Source organism: Bubalus bubalis, chromosome 1 (assembly GCF_019923935.1).
Source record: "Bubalus bubalis isolate 160015118507 breed Murrah chromosome 1, NDDB_SH_1, whole genome shotgun sequence".
Taxonomy (NCBI): domain Eukaryota; kingdom Metazoa; phylum Chordata; class Mammalia; order Artiodactyla; family Bovidae; genus Bubalus; species Bubalus bubalis.
Genome location: NC_059157.1, coordinates 110,791,820 through 110,808,312, shown reverse-complemented (window position 1 = coordinate 110,808,312; position 16,493 = coordinate 110,791,820). Strand labels below are relative to the sequence as shown.

At 38.2% G+C, this 16,493-nt stretch overlaps 1 protein-coding gene across 5 annotated transcripts in view; it reads right to left on the bottom strand.

The window, feature by feature from the left end:
• The window catches only part of GTF2E1 (general transcription factor IIE subunit 1), a 43,040-nt gene that overhangs the window by 10,466 nt on the left and 16,081 nt on the right, over nt 1–16,493 (bottom strand). For all 5 annotated transcript variants that reach the window (XM_044942340.1, XM_025284681.2, XM_006057588.4 and 2 more), the window contains exons 3-4: nt 8,775–8,976; nt 2,689–2,930 (exon numbers count right to left, since the gene is read on the bottom strand). In XM_044942340.1, the coding sequence (XP_044798275.1) occupies nt 2,689–2,930; nt 8,775–8,976 (444 nt within the window). The remainder of the gene's footprint in view (nt 1–2,688; nt 2,931–8,774; nt 8,977–16,493) is intronic.

The window sequence follows — 16,493 nt, the reverse complement described above, 5'->3', positions numbered from 1 at the left end:
AACTCCTAAGATGAGACATATAAGAAAGAGAAAAGGAAATAGGAATCGAGAACTTAAAAAGTTTAGATCAGAGATAACAAGTTTTTGATAACATGGATGTAGACGTGAGAACTGAAATCACACTTCAGCATTTATTTAAAAATGGCGCCAGAAGCTGAACCTCCTCCTTAGGGTCCTTATTGCTAATGTAGTGTTTCAAGGGGAAAAAAGGACAAGTAATGTATGCAAGTCAAAACTAAATGAAGTCATGTCTAAAAGATTTCTGACAAGGTTCCTGAGAGACTTAGGCAAAAAAGGAATTGTCCTGTTATAGACAGAAGACAAAAAATAAGGATAAATGAAATCTCTAAATGGTAAAGCAGAAAAACTAGTTCTAGGAACTGTCTTATTTAACAGAGTTATAAATTACAAAGAAGATGTGTACTGGGAAACTGTCAAGTTCACTAATGAGGCTAAGCAATTCTGGGTACTTAAAGCCCAAACTAACACCAAAAAAATATAGGAAGAGCTGAAGGTTGAACAAGTGGGCATAAGAGTGTCAGATCTAGTTTGTTTTTCAAACCTGCTGAGTTTCAGGGATGTTTTTTTAGTTAAAAAAACTTTTTTTGGCTCTGCTGTGCAGCAAGAGGGATCTTGGTTCCCTAATCAGGGATCAAACCCATGCCCCCTGCACTGGGATTGCATAGTCTTAACCCCGGGCCATTAGGGAAGTCCCTAGATCTATTTTAGTACTGGCATGGTATAAGAAAATCTGCCTAGCAAAAAATAATCTAAAATATACTAAAAAAACCTAATCTAAGCTACCACATAAAGGGAAGGAGAGGATCTGAAAAAAATTCCTGCAAATAATTCTAAAGTTGTCTTAATATGCTTCCAGAATCAAAGCAATAAAGAGTCATGTAAAACCTGAAGGATATTTGAAATAAAACTCAAATAATTAATGATAAAATCATTCATAAATAATATGTATTGTTCTGGTTACTAGGTCTCAAGTAAAGTATATTACAATTGGAGACAGTCCAGAAAAAGACAATTAAAATAAGACAAAAAATGTAGGTGGAGATGACTTGGGGGGAGAGAATGATTTGTAAGGAGAGTAAAAAAGAATTAGAATTATCACTAAAGTAATGAGGACATGATTGAAGTCTATGAAATTATTAAAGATATTAAAGTAAATTGAACTCTGAGGAAAATAAAGTGTAGGACAAATAAGACTCACTTTACAGTTCACTGGATAGAGTCTATTCAACTATCATAAAACCTAATGAGAGCAAATTTAGACCTAACAGCATATACTATTTTATACACAGAAGGAAATATTCACAAAAGGGAACCAAGGCTAGATGACTTATTTAAAGTCCTTATGATTTAAATTCCACCATTCTAGGAATTATAAACATTGAATGTTAAACTTATGAGCCTAATTGTATATAACACTGGCTAATAATAGTTTTATTTCCTTCGATTTTGTTACTAAGTTCACAGAAAAAAAAGGTTTGTTGCTTCAAGAATAGGCAAGAAGCCAAGCTGGGGAAAACAAACCATTAAATAGTTGACAGACTAACTACGATGTAATCTAAAATAACTTGCATCAAAATAACTAAACATCACAGCCAAGGTAATCAAAGGGAAGAAGGGAGACTGAAGTATAACTACCAAGGAAAATTTTTTTCCAGTTGGAATTAAAAAACTAAAGAGAATCACACTAGAGGTATTACCTGCTTTACCATCACTACCCAACTCCACACTACTTTTACAATTCTTAGCATACATTTCTTAGTAAAAGAAATGCTAATTACGAAGGAGAAAGCAGTTAGGAAAAAAGTAAACAAGTGGTTTTTAGTTACTGATGATTCTTCAGCATTAAAGAATCAGACTCAGTGATACATTGGTAATGATACATAACCTAGGAATAGGGGCAGGTAAGTTATAATACTAATGAAATCTGATTAGAGGTACAGTCTCCCTATTTCACCTGTTTCCCAGTTTCTGAGTAACATTTATCCAGTTTTAGCCTCTCATTTCCTACCTACTCCTAAACCATCATCATCCAAAGTCTCTAAATCCAGTAATTTGAGACTAAAATTTATAAAGTAAAATGGTGCAGCTCTCAAACTCCTGATTATTATGCAATTGTTAACACTTCAGGGCTTACAGAGATTTCTAAAACCTGGTATAAAGTTCTGTCAATCTTCTTGGATGGTGAGATACTTCTTTATTCATGTGATATCTTTTTATGTATTTCAAGCAGCACAACTCCTTTTTACTTATGAGGAGGCAACATAAAAAGTTTGGGCTAGTGTATAGTTAAGGCTCCCAATTCAAAGAAATAAAAATGCATGTAGAAAGGCAACAGAAGATTAAAGAAGAGATGAATCTGGCCACTTTGCATACAAGAGCACTTTTGCAAGAAATTAAGACAAAACAATGACAATTTCTAAAATCTAAAAACAGAGATTTAAAAAGTTGTCTGTTATTTCAACTAAGTTGAAGGATAATACAAGAATACTGGTTGGTTTTACTGCTTATTGCTCAATTTACTTTCTGCAATAAGGCAACTATTTTATAAAACAGATGGGGGATGGTTTTCAATAAAACTAAGAATTGCCCAGGCAAAATTTCTTACCAAGTCAAGTTTATTTTCTACTGAACTCAAGACATATTCATCTTACTAACTTCTACTCTTACCTTCTTTCATCTCTTCAGAACTATATGCTCCTTGAACAGTGCTCTCTCTTAACCAAATAGGTCTCTCTTTGGCAGATTTCCCCTCCAGTGAGGCTCGATGAAGATCTTCTTGGTCATCCATGTTAATGACAACATTCTGAGTGTATAAGTCCTCATAGGAGGGACCCTTGGTGGTCCACGCTTCCCGGTGGTGCCCACCTGCCAGGCCAGCAGCTCCAGCAGCAGTTGCTGCACGGTCCTTGCTACATAAAAAGATCAGAGGAGGAAAGAAAGAAAACTTGAAGTCTTAGTGCAAGAAAAGAAGGGCAGCTGGGGAAGTGGTTACTGAAGTATTACATATAAATGTAATCATGCACACATGCTTTAATAATTCTGAGAATTTGCTCTTATACCTCTGGGTGAAGTTTACATTGGTTAGAAGAACACATCATATGTATATTTAAGTTCCTTGAACTCTGAATCCTCTGGTGTGTACAAATGCTTGAGGTTGGATAGATTAAGATGTTTCAATAAATATACTTAGTGAGAGGAGAGAAAGATATAGTGACATAGACCACTTAAAGACACTAGTCTGGCAAAACTCTATGCCAGTAAAATCTTTGATGAGAATTTTGTTTTAAAACAAAACAAAACAAAAACCCAAAACAAAACACATGTTATATTTTTAAAAGCATCTTTTCAGCTGAATGCAGAAGAATTCAAAGTAGTTCTATGGGCTTTTCCCTGTCTTTCGTGTGCTGAGAAACTAAAAAAGTATTCTACAAAGCCAGACTTCAACTCAGAATCAATGTTCTTCTGCAACTGACCAAACAAGGCTAATCTTCATGGAGAGATTAACCTCTTTTCTGTCAAGTTGTAACTCTCCATCTCTACACCTACACTGACTCTCCATATCCAGCTCCAACCATTATTTCTACTCCATGGCAACCATAATCTATTTCTGAGTCTATTGGTCGCAGTGAGCAAGGACTACTCTTCACTGCAGTGCAAGGGCTTCTCATTGCAGTGGCTTATCCTGTCGCAGAGCACAGGCTTCTGGGCCTGAGGGCTTCAGTAGCTGCAGCACGTGGGCTCAGTAGTTGGGGTGTGCAGGCTCAACAGCTGTGGCCCACGGGCTCAGCTGCTCCGTGGCATGTGGGATCTTTCCAGACCAGGGATGGAACCTGTGTCTCCTGCATTGGCAGGCAGATTCTTTACCACTGAGCCATCAGGGAAGACCCATGTTTCAGGCCAGATCACTCCTTATTTTTCTCTAGTCACTTAATGTTTTCTCACCTCTGTTAAGTTTTAGTCTTTCTGCTGCTCCTTCTGCTTGTTTTACTTTCAATCTGCTGCATACTCTTTTGAATATACCTGATTTTCTGTGTCTAAGCTCACACCTTATCTTTCTTTGCCTGCTACTGATGCTTTCTGTATCAACATCTATGCATGACTCTCCCTCCCTTTCTGTTTAGACAGCTCTGTTTTATTCCATAAATTATCTCCATGTTTCATGAACTACCTGCTTACTTAGTACCTCCCCTATATCTTTCTCCATATCTTTTGCTGTGTTCTTTTCCATGTCTACTGATTCCCTTGCTCTATATTTCTCTAACTTCTCTGCCATTTTTTCCCTAAAATTTTCCCATGGATCCTGAACTGTCTCCTGTGCAGTACCCTTTCTCATTCTGAGCCTAAGCAATACTTCATTTGTCTTTAAGTTCTGTACCACTTCTCTCAGAAGCCACTCACTATTTTTCCTTCTCTTTGATCCTACTTCATATCTGCTTACTCCATTGCTCCTCATTTCTTCCTTGGCCCACTTACATCTACTTAACTTTTTTGTCTCATGTTTAATTAAGACTTGTCTGATATATATGGGGGTTGCAAAGAGCTGGACACGACTGAGCAACTGATATATGCTGCAGTCCGTGTATCTGATTGGCTCATTACATCTCTTCCTGAGAACACTATGTTTCTCTGGAGGTAATCTTGGTTTCATCTCATACCTCCTTGCCTCTGGATATCTATAGACCCACTGCCATTTTTTCCCGCAAAAGAAAAAAAAAAAGTACTCTCTCTAGTTGTACAAACCATGCTGATCTCGTCACTTAATCCATGCCTTCTAACTACTGCTCTTAGCTGTACCAGGGCTGCTTTGTACATCATTCTTTCCCACAGACTTATTAGTTATCTCCTCATCCACTCTGAGTTTAGGCCTACGAGGCATCTCTCTGTACCCAATCCATCTACCTGTCTTGCTATAGTTTAAAGTCTTATGTTACAGTTGCAAATAACTGGTTTCCTTCTAGCTTTTATTCCTTTCTGCATTCATTCTAATGTTACTTTTTGCATTATTTACAATGTTGATCTCAATTTAATCCATATCTGTTCTTCTTCATTCCTTTTCTCTCTTCCATGTTGTCTTCTAAAAGGTTGTGTTGTTGCTTTCACTGTGACTCTACTTAGTCTGGTGTAAGTTGTCTTTTTAAATGCTGGTCTCTCTTAACCATTCAGTCTTCCCTTCTCTCTTAGCCTGATCTGTGTTTTCATGTTTCTGTGCTTACTCTACATTCTGAGTCTATCCTCTCTCACCCAGTTGTCTCCTTAACTCCTTTCAATGTCTCTTCCATCTTCAGCTAATATTCTTACCTTGTTGTGCTGAGCCTGTCCTATATGCCTGTCTGCGCCCACACGCATCTCCCTGAGTGGGCCAGATGCCTTTTCTGTCTCTCTCCACCCACTCAATGTTTCTCTAGTTCTGACTTGGCCAACTCCATCCTGTCCTTTTGCTCCTTCACCCAGAATCTTAAATGATCCACTCAATCTTTCTGAAGCTACTATTTCTCCATATCATCTTGAACACATAGTTGTCATCTATGCTGTATCCTTAGCATTAACTCTGAAGACTATCTTCTGAAGGTTAGTAAGTGTTCAGTACTTTGGATAGGACAATTCAAATAAATGTGAATATAAGACTACTTTTGTTTTCATTACTCCATTACAGAAACTCAAGAATGGTTTTATTTTGGTTTGAGGCAGGAAAGATTTGGCCACAAGTTAAACATTATTAAATTTGGAAGAATTTTTTAAAGGATATTTTTAAGCATGGATAATTGACTACACAGATTTTATTTATATTTTCACCAAATATACAATCAAATCATCAGCAAATGTGACACTAAAGGAAATCCAGGTGAGAGATATCAGAATTTACTTCTTCTGCATGCTTAAATTTCTCCTATGGAGAGAAGGTACACATTTCACTTAAAGATGACCAAGATCACAATTTAGTTTTGAATCCTTTTACATTACTTAAACAATTGTAGAATTTTTAAAAGATATAACTCTTACTCACCACTTACTCAGGGGTGAGGGAAGAATATTATTTCAAAACTAAATTTTTAATTATAATTTTAATTATAATTTTAATTATTAAATTATATTAATATTAAATATAATTATATTAATATTAAATAATATTAAATTATATAAATAATTTTTAATTATTTCAAAACTAAGATTTTTAAGGTGAGTGTTAAATAAGAGATGATGGAAAAGGAGAGGTTACTGGCAAGGAATTCCATTTAGGAAGGATAGGAAAACTTTAAATATCACCAGTGGGTCGACTTGCTGAAAGGCTGGAACTGTTCATCAGTTCTTGGGTTAAATCTACTGACAGTTTTGCAGAGGCAGCCTCTGGTTCCTGTTCTAGGGATTAACTCGAATTAATTGGTTACAGGAGCCAAACAAACAATCATGCCACCAATTTCTTAAACAAAATAATGCATTACTATTGTCTGTGTACTCCCACACCACTCTATTGATGTTTTCCTTTTCTTGTGCTGGGGAAGGGTGGCTACTACAAAACTGCTGTACTCTGAAACAAAGCCTATAGTACAGAAAACCTAAATAAACACCACTTCCAGGATGTTGGATACAAGCAGTGGAGCTTGTCAAATGCTGGTGAGGCCACCTTCTAACCTAGCTCTTAACAGTCTTGTTCCTAACTATGTAGAAGCAATCGTATTTTGTTCTGGCTGGAAGTCAAGTACCCCATTCTATCTTTCTTGCCTGCCTTCATTTCCCTCTTTCTTCTTATTGACCAAGCTGTTGAGTAGCCTCTTTTTTGATTAGTAGTTCCATCACTCCTAATAAGAAGCAGGTATTCTGATATACTGAGCTGCTATTGGGCCTCTCATGTTGCTCAGACTTATCTCCAGCATGGACTGAGGGATACCTAAGTAAAGGTCCTGGAATGGGAGGTAGACTGTGGTAAATGTGGAACAAAGAGGTAGAATGTCAATGGTGGTGGTGAATGAATATTACTACAGTGGGGAAGGATCTTAATAAACAAGAAGATAAACTATATTTAGAGGAGGAAACACAAGTATAATTCACAAATAGTATTAATATTATACACTATACAGAAAGCAATCAGAGAAAATGTCTAAAGCACACTTCAATATGAAATAACCCATAAGCTTAAAATGTATGTATTTTTGTAAAACAAATTTCCCTCACAGGCTATTCTGACAGGGTTGCAGTATTATTTAAATGCACAGAAAAAGATATAACAAATAAATTCTTGATAAGAGACCAACAACCAGTAAGAAAAATTTTCAGCTATCTGTAATGTGTATGATACTGGCTGCCTATCAATTATGGCTCCTCTCCTTTATTTATCGATTTTATTCAAGTACTGATGGCTATTTGCTTCAAAGGACTCTGGGACCTTACTTAGTCTTAGGAGGTAAACCTTAACCAGTCTAAGCACCAATCATGTGATCTCATTTTCTTTGCAGGATGCTGGTTTAGAAATAAGCAAATACGCAATTCTGGCCAGTGCGACATTGGTGGATACAGCAGGATGAAGGTGGCCCTCTGAGAAAGCTTTCTTCCATCTCAAAACAGGACACAAGGCACTTGAACATTTTCATCTATATGTGATACCTAGAAAGACATGGCCATCTTAGCTAGCTCCCCTGGTGGTCCCAAGAGGACAACCAACAGGCTGAGTTCAGCAGAGTAAATATGAAACAAATCTAGATCCTTGAAGATGTAATTGAGCTGTGAAATTAATTCTGAGCTGTGCTACCTAAGGACTTTTGGTCAAGCTAGAATGTTTTTCTTACTGTTCAAGCTACTTCTAGTTGGTGTTCTATTATTACAGATAGAGGCATTCTAACTGACACATATGCTAGGAAAGAAAATTCACATTGATTTGTATAGATACAAAACCTTCTATATAATTAGATTGCTTTTAACCACCAAAATGAAATTCAGTTTGCTCAGAACTGCCCAGAACTGGCTTTTCAGCAACATCTATACCAGAGAACATAAAATACTAAGAGTGCTCCCAAAATCTATACAGTTACAATTTGGACTATTGGGTTCTATGGAAGGGAGTAGATGGGTATAAATTTTAAGCCATCAGCCTGAAACTGGAAAGAAGAAAGAAAAAGGGTAGAATAGGAGAGCACTCCCTGATCTCAATTCTTGTTTATGCTTTTCAAAGAAGAAGATAAACTGCTTTTTATGGCATGACAAAATGAAGGCTGCCTCCACAATTCAAACATTAGGATACATTGATAAAAACGGAGAGCCATAGAAAGAAGTATTAACCCATAGGTAACACCCACTTACACTTCACTCTCAAGAAAGTTGCACTGAAAGCTAAGGAAGGCAAGAAAAGTGTGGTTAGAATGGTTCAAATACGAATTTAAAAAGTGATTGCTGTATTTCTTAAAGAACTTCAGGCTTCAGAACTTGATTAGGAAAAAAATTCAGATATTCCCAAGAGGCAGAACCAATCTGGGACTAACAATTAGCAGAGTTGCAGCAGGCCCAAGCTGATTGAGTACTTAAAATCTAACCTGACTAAAGATTTTTGCCTAAGGCCCACACTGTTCTGCATTCAGTACAAACAAATTTCATCAAAGGCATAAGTTAATACAACAAGTGTGGCAGAGCTTAGAATCCACATAATCTTATAGTTTTTAGTCTCCTAGTAAATTACTTAACTAATCCTGTTCTCCAAAGTACAGGCTGTAAAAAAACAGCGAGCTTAAAGGTATTCTTGGTAAGAGTACAGAGCCTATACTCACCTCTGTTTCAGGGCTGGAATTTCTGTAGGTTCTGGTTCAAGTATTTCATAGGCCAAGTTTACATCCTCTGTCTCTCGAAGCAAGGCATAAATGGGCTCAATTTGTTCATTAAACCTTGCCAAAAGTGTGCGTGCATCTTTTTTGGGCATTGCTGATTCATCTTCTTCTACTTCTGTCTGGCAAAAGGTACAGCGGAAAGTTCCTACAGAGAAAACAAGTCTTAAGTCAGGGCACACAAATTCTTAAGACTAGCCTTTAGCAAACAGTATATCTCTCCACTCTTCCTCCAACCTTTTATTATTAAAACTTTGAAAAATATTCAAAAGATTAAAGAATTTTACAGTGAACATCTCTGTGCCCACCACTGAGATTTTAAAATTAACATTTTTCTATTGTTGATTTATCATATATCTATTCATCTATCATTTTTTTGAAGTATTTCAAGTAATTTCACCCCTAACTACAGCAGAGCAGATTTTAATCATAACATTTCTAACACATTTATACTTATTTTAACTTAAAATCAAATTCTTTACAGCTCCACTGAGACCTGTACCCTGATATCAACACTTTTCTTTTTGCACTGTATACACTTCAGTCTACATTATGGGGAAAGCCAAATAAATACCTAAAACCGAAAGTCTCCGGTAATTCTGTACATTGCCATAAGGCTATTTCTTCAAACTTACTACTTACATCTAAATCAGTTCAGTTCAGTCGCTCAGTTGTGTCTGACTCTTTGCAAACCCATGGACTGCAGCAGGCCAGGCCTCCCTGCCCATCACCAAGTCCCGGAGTTTGCCCAAACTCACGTCCATTGAGTAGGTGATGCCCTCCAACCATCTCATGTGCTGTTGTCCCCTTCTCCTCCAGCCTTCAGTCTTTCCCAGCATCAGGGTCTTTTCAAATGAGTCAGCTCTTTGTATCAGGTGGATAAAGTATTGGAGCTTCAGCTTCAACATCAGTCCTTCCAATGAGCACCCAGGACTGATCTCCTTTAGAATGGACAGGTTGGATCTCCTTGCAGTCCAAGGGACTCTCACGAGTTTTCTCCAACACCACAGTTCAAAGCATCAATTGTTCGGTGCTCAGCCTTCTTCACAGTCCAACTCTCACATCCATACATGACCACTGGAAAAACCATAGCCTTGACTAGACAGACCTTTGTTGACAAAGTAATGTCTCTGCTTTTTAATAAGCTGTCTAGGTTGGTCATAACTTTCCTTCCAAGGAGTAAGCGTCTTTTAATTTCATGGCTGCAGTCACCATCTGCAGTGATTTCGGAGCTCCCAAAAATAAAGTCTGACACTGTTTCCATTGTTTGCCCATCTATTTCCCATGAAGTGATGGGACCGGATGCCATGATCTTTGTTTTCTGAATGTTGAGCTTTAAGCCAACTTTTTCACTCTCCACTTTCACTTTTATCAAGAGGCTCTTTAGTTCTTCTTCACTTTCTGCCATAAGGGTGGTGTCATCTGCATATCTGAGGTTATTGATATTTCTCCCGGCAATCTTGATTCCAGCTTGTGTTTCTTCCAGTCCAGCGTTTCTCATGATGTACTCTGCATATAAGTTAAATAAACAGGGTGACAATATACAGCCTTGACGAACTCCTTTTCCTATTTGGAACCAGTCTGTTGTTTCATGTCCAGTTCTAACTGTTATTTCCTGACCTGCATACAGATTTCTCAAGAGGCAGGTCAGGTGGTCTGGTATTCCCATCTCTTTCAGAATTTTCCACAGTTTATTGTGATCCACACAGTCAAAGGCTGTGGCATAGTCAATAAAGCAGAAACAGATGTTTTTCTGGAACTCTCTTGCTTTTTCGATGATCCAACAGATGTTTGCAATTTGATCTCTGGTTCCTCTGCCTTTTCTAAATCCAGCTTGAAAATCTGGAAGTTCATGGTTCACATATTGCTGAAGCCTGGCTTGGAGAATTTTGAGCATTACTTTACTAGCCTGTGAGATGACTGCAATTGTGCGGTAGTTTGAGCATTCTTTGGCATTGCCTTTCTTTGGGATTGGAATGAAAACTGAGCTTTTCCAGTCCTGTGGCCACTGCTTAGTTTTCCAAATTTGCTGGCATATTAAGTGCAGCACTTTCACAGCATCATCTTTTAGGATTTGAAATAGCTCAACTGGAATAGATGAGACCAATCCATTTTCAAAATTAAAGTTTAAGAAGCTTGTGTTGTTTTTATTTCTATAGCTTCAACTTCAGCTAAATTGTAACTTCAACTTGTAATTAAATTGTAATTCTTTAGAAATACCTCAGATTTTTCACTTCTACTATCATTTCACCTATCTGGGGCACCATTATCTACTTGGCCTGAAATTTAGCTTCCTAGATCTGGTCTTTGAACCTTTAGGCTCTGTCTCTCCAATTCCAAGTTCCTAGGCCACTGTTTTCTTTATCTCATCCTCCTGCTCTGAAGTCTGTCTGATAGCTGAACCTCTAAAGTCCACAGCATCAAATTGAAATTTCTCATCCTAACATTCAAGATCCTATATAACTTGATCCAGAAACATCAAAACCCAATCACAGTCCTTTACTTGGCAAGTAAATTCAAACACTTGACAGACAATATACATTAACATCTATTTTATTGTATATAAGTGCTTTCTTTCTAAAGTACTTCCATGTACACTTTTTGATCCCTATACCAACCCTGTAAAATGATGTCAGAACTGAGGATGTGAGTTTTATGATTTGTCCAAAGGCACACAGCCAACAACAGAAATGCAGTAACAGGAGCTACTGTATACCCAGTGTTTACTAAGTGCCAAGTACGGCCAATCATCTGAAGATGGTATTATTATTAGTGCTCATTTAAATCTGTACAATACAGAGATTCTAAGGGGTTAGGAAACTTGTGAAAAATCTTATCACTACTAATTGTGAGGTGATGGCAGGATTCAAATCCAACCTATTATGATGAAACTCATATTCTTAAACATTACTTGATACCACTGGCCCGACTCAGACCTCCAGTTTGGTTCTGACTCTCAAATGCCAGGGACAGCCATCCTTTCTTTCTAACCCAATCAACCCAAGAGATTAAGAGAGATCACACAAGCACTCAAGTGTCTGGCACACAGTAAATATGTAAAACATTTCATTTTAAAAAGCCTAATATATGATTGATATATAATCCCACCCTCAACCCCACTTCCCCTAGTAGAGAATAAACAATCTAGACATCTCTGCTTCAACATTAACACTAGGCTCTACTGATATATTTCAAGCAGAATAAGTTTCTCTACTGCTTCTCACACATAAAATATCCAATCACATGTAAATTCTTTGCTCATAAACCCTGTTTAAGTACTCTTAATCCATCTTCCTGCTATCCATATGCTATCTCATCGTCTACATCTATTTCAAATAAGTAAAAAAGAGAAAACAGCCTCTCATAGCTAAGAAGTAGCCCAGCACTCATATGTTAGGCTGTGGCGCTTTTCTGACAAATGGAATCCACAGATCACCAACATCAGATAAAAGGTTCTCTGAGTCCACGACGGAAGTGAGGCAAAACCAAGTCAATTTGAGTCTGTCTGAATACAGATAAAAGCAAGGTCTGCACAACCACCAAAACAAACAAACAAAAATTCTAGCTAACACAAGTGACTGCTGCTTCTTTACCAATTATAGTTTTAGCCTCAGCCTGGTCATCTCACTTCTGGGATAAGATTTATTAAGATACCCAATCAAAGAATTAGTCTCACTTCTTATCTTTTTTTAAAGCCTGTATTGAATTTGTTAAATATTGTTTCTATTTTATGCCTTGGTTTTTTAGCCACAAGGCATGTGGGATCCCAGATCCCCAGCCAGGGCTTGAACCCACACCCCCAGCATTGGAAGGCAAAGTCCCAACCTCTGAACCACCAGGGAAGTCCCTTAGCCTCCCTTATTGACAGTACCTAAGCCACAGCAAATCTTCTCCAATTACCTGAATCCTCCCCAAAATTATCTAACAAAAGCCCATATTCTCTAAGTTTGTTTAGCAAAGTCATGCTGAGTCACCACATGGCTCCCTATGGTGTGTGGCTTTCTTGCTGCAGAAAACATCAACAAACACGATTTTGTTTACTGTGAGCATATATCTGATGGTCTTTGACTAATGGACATCAACCCAAAGATCTGACTTAACTGAACAAGGATACTATTTACCAAAACAAAGAGGAAGAACAAGTTTGTTTTCCTTTGTGGGAGAAAGATAACAAGTTGCTTTAGATATCTGAATCCACTGCCCTTCAAAATGGATTTATTAGAAGTCAACTTATAACTTCTCGGAGAAGGCAATGGCACCCCACTCCAGTACTCTTGCCTGGAAAATCCCATGGACGGAGGAGCCTGGTGGGCTGCAGTCTGTGGGGTCACTAAGAGTCAGACACGACTAAGCAACTTCACTTTCACTTTTCACTTTCATGCATTGGAGAAGGAAATGGCAACCCACTCCAGTGTTCTTGCCTGGAGAATCCCAGGAACAGGGGAGCCTGGTGGGCTTCCATGTATGGGGTCGCACAGAGTTGGACACGACTGAAGCGACTTAGCGGCAGCAGCATTACAACTTCTGAGAGCTCAACAGTGCAAATTAAGATTAGAAATTTTGATGTGACAATCAACAACATATAGATGGTAACTGAAGTCATAAAGTAAATCAGAGTATCCAGAGATTAAGGAGAGTGAGAAGCACAAACAGTCAGGGTATAAACCCAAGGAAAGAGAAATCCTTGAGAGATAGAATTTGATACAATCAGAGGGATAAGATGGTGTTTCAAGGAGAAAATGGTATGGTGCCAATTTTCAAGGTCAACAAGAATTGAAAGCTAACTTTTATATTTCGTAAAGTCAAAGTAAAAGTGAAAAGTGAAGTTGCTCAGTCATGTCCGACTCTTTGCCACCTCATGAACTGTAGCCTACCAAGCTACTCATCCATGGGATTTTCCAGGCAAGGGTACTAGAGTGGGTTGCCATTTCCTTCTCCAGGGGATCTTCCCGATCCAGGGATCTAACCCAGTTCTTCCACATTGCAAGCAAATACTTTTCTGTCTGAGCCACCAGGGAAGCTTTATATTTCGTAACAAAAGCTAAATAGAGACCTTGGTTAGAGAGGTTTTAGTTTATATGCTATCTTAGGGTGTGTGCATGCTAAGACGCTTCGGTTGTGTCCGACTCTGCAACCCCATGGACTGTAGTCCACCAGGTTCCTCTGTCCATGGGATTCTCCAGGGAAGAATACTGGAGTAGGTTGCCATGCCCTCCCCAGGGGATCTTTCCAATCCAGGGATCAAACATGCATCTTTTACGTCTCCTTCACTGGGAGGCAGGTTCCTTACCACTAGCACCACCTGGGAAGACCCTATCTTAGGGTATTCTCTAACTACTCCAGGCTGCCTCAGTTTCTTTACCATCTTTCACTCACCTCAAACAGGACCAAAAAGGCACATAAGGGAGAACATGCAATCTAGACCAAAGAATGTGCCAGCAGAGAGAAAATGAAGGCTACAAAGATTCTTTAGGCCAAGTTTGACAAATGATGAGATAAGGAGGAAAAGATGAGTTCAAAAACACTTATGTTTGATTATACACACCCATAAACTACACACACACACACACACAAATCTAAGAAAGCTACTTTACAAATAATCCCATGTATTCATCACAGTCAATCTGTGCAACAGTATTATTCAAATCTAACATATGCGGGAATAAAGACTCAGAGGAGTTAACCTTTATCAGGTCAGAGCTTAAAAACGAAAATCACAAAGCCTAGATTCAAATACAAATCTTTCTGACTCAAAAGCCTAAATTCACTGTACCACTCTGAATTACACATCCCTTTCCTAATCTATCATCCCTGCCAGCCACAATTTAGCAAACTTTTCCCATGTGTAGGAAAGGCTCCAATTTTTAAAAATATGGAGCAGGGGAGAAGATTTGTAACAAAAAAAATGTATTTAACGAACATTAAATGTGTATCACATGCCTGGCATTTACTCTGCTGAGTTTTAATGTATTGGGATTGGCAGCATGATTAAAATATATCCAGATGTAGATAATTAACAGGTATTGAAAATAGAGAGAAAAAGATTTTTTAAAAACAGATATTTAAAAACTATAATTTAGGGTTGTCAGTAGTATGTGAAAGTCCCAATTCTATGACTCAGGACTTTTCTAGTGAAGGTAAGTTATTACTCCAAAATGAGAAAATAAATGGAGACCTACTTGTTGGGATGAGAAGAAAAGAAGAGGGAGAGTGAAAGAGTTTTATACAATTTTAACTTTCTCCCAAAATAATAAATGTAACAACCAAAATGAATCTGGGGCATGGGAGGAGGGGAGAAAAAGGACTGGGAACAAAAGAAAAAAAAAAAGTCATGTTCAACAAAATTCAAACAACACTTTCCTTTGCTAAACACAGAAAAAGAAAATTTAGATGACGTCTATTATGCTGGCCAAGGTCTTCGACTTAACTGTTTACTCATTAACATACATGGGACTCATTTTAATTATGCAAGTATTTAGTCAAGGGAACAATGAATAAGTACAAGTAAAACCAAAGTGAAAAAAATTGTTTATCCTCCTTAGTTTAACAAGAAGAAAATGCTTTGAAAATTTATCACAATTGAGGAAAAGGGATGAGGACGTTATGAGTCAAATCCCCAAATAATTAGACATTATTTGGATTGTGTTTTTCCCTTCTTCACACAAACACACAATGAGTAAGACATTGGCTAATGCTAGAGTTCACTGTCAAAGATCTGCCAAACATATTAATTGCAACTGGACTATTCAGTTCAGTCGCTCAGTCATGTCCGACTCTTTGCGACCCCATGAATCACAGCACGCCAGGCCTCCCTGTCCATCACCAACTTCCGGAGTTCACTTAGACTCACGTCCATCGAGTCAGTGATACCATTCAGCTATCTCATCCTCCATCGTTCCCTTCTCCTCCCGCCCCCAATCCCTCCCAGCATCAGAGTCTTTTCCAATGAGTCAACTCTTTGCATGAGGTGGCCAAAGTACTGGAGTTTCAGCCTCAGCATCATTCCTTCCAAAGAAATCCCAGGGCTGATCTCCTTCAGAATGGACTGGTTGGATCTCCTTGCAGTCCAAGGGACTCTCAAGAGTCTTCTCCAACACCACAGGTCAAAAGCATCAATTCTTCGGCGCTCAGCCTTCTTCACAGTCCAACTCTCACATCCATACATGACCACTGGAAAAACCATAGCCTTGACTAGACAGACCTTTGTTGGCAAAGCAATGTCTCTGCTTTTGAATATGCTATCTAGGTTGGTCATAACTTTCCTTCCAAAGAGTAAGTGTCTTTTAATTTCATGGCTGCAATCACCATCTGCAGTGATTTTGGAGCCCAAAAAAATAAAGTCTGACACTGTTTCCACTGTTTGCCCATCTATTTCCCATGAAGTGATGGGACCGGATGCCATGATCTTCGTTTTCTGAATGTTGAGCTTTAAGCCAGCTTTTTCACTCTCCACTTTCACTTTCATCAAAAGGCTTTTTAGTTCCTCTTCACTTTCTGCCATAAAGGGTGGTGTCATCTGCATATCTGAGGTTATTGATATTTCTCCAGGCAATCTTGATTCCAGCTTGTGTTTCTTCCAGGTGGCAAGAATACACAGAAGAACTGTACAAAAAAGATCTTCACGACCCAGATAATCATGATGGTGTGATCACTGACCTAGAGCCA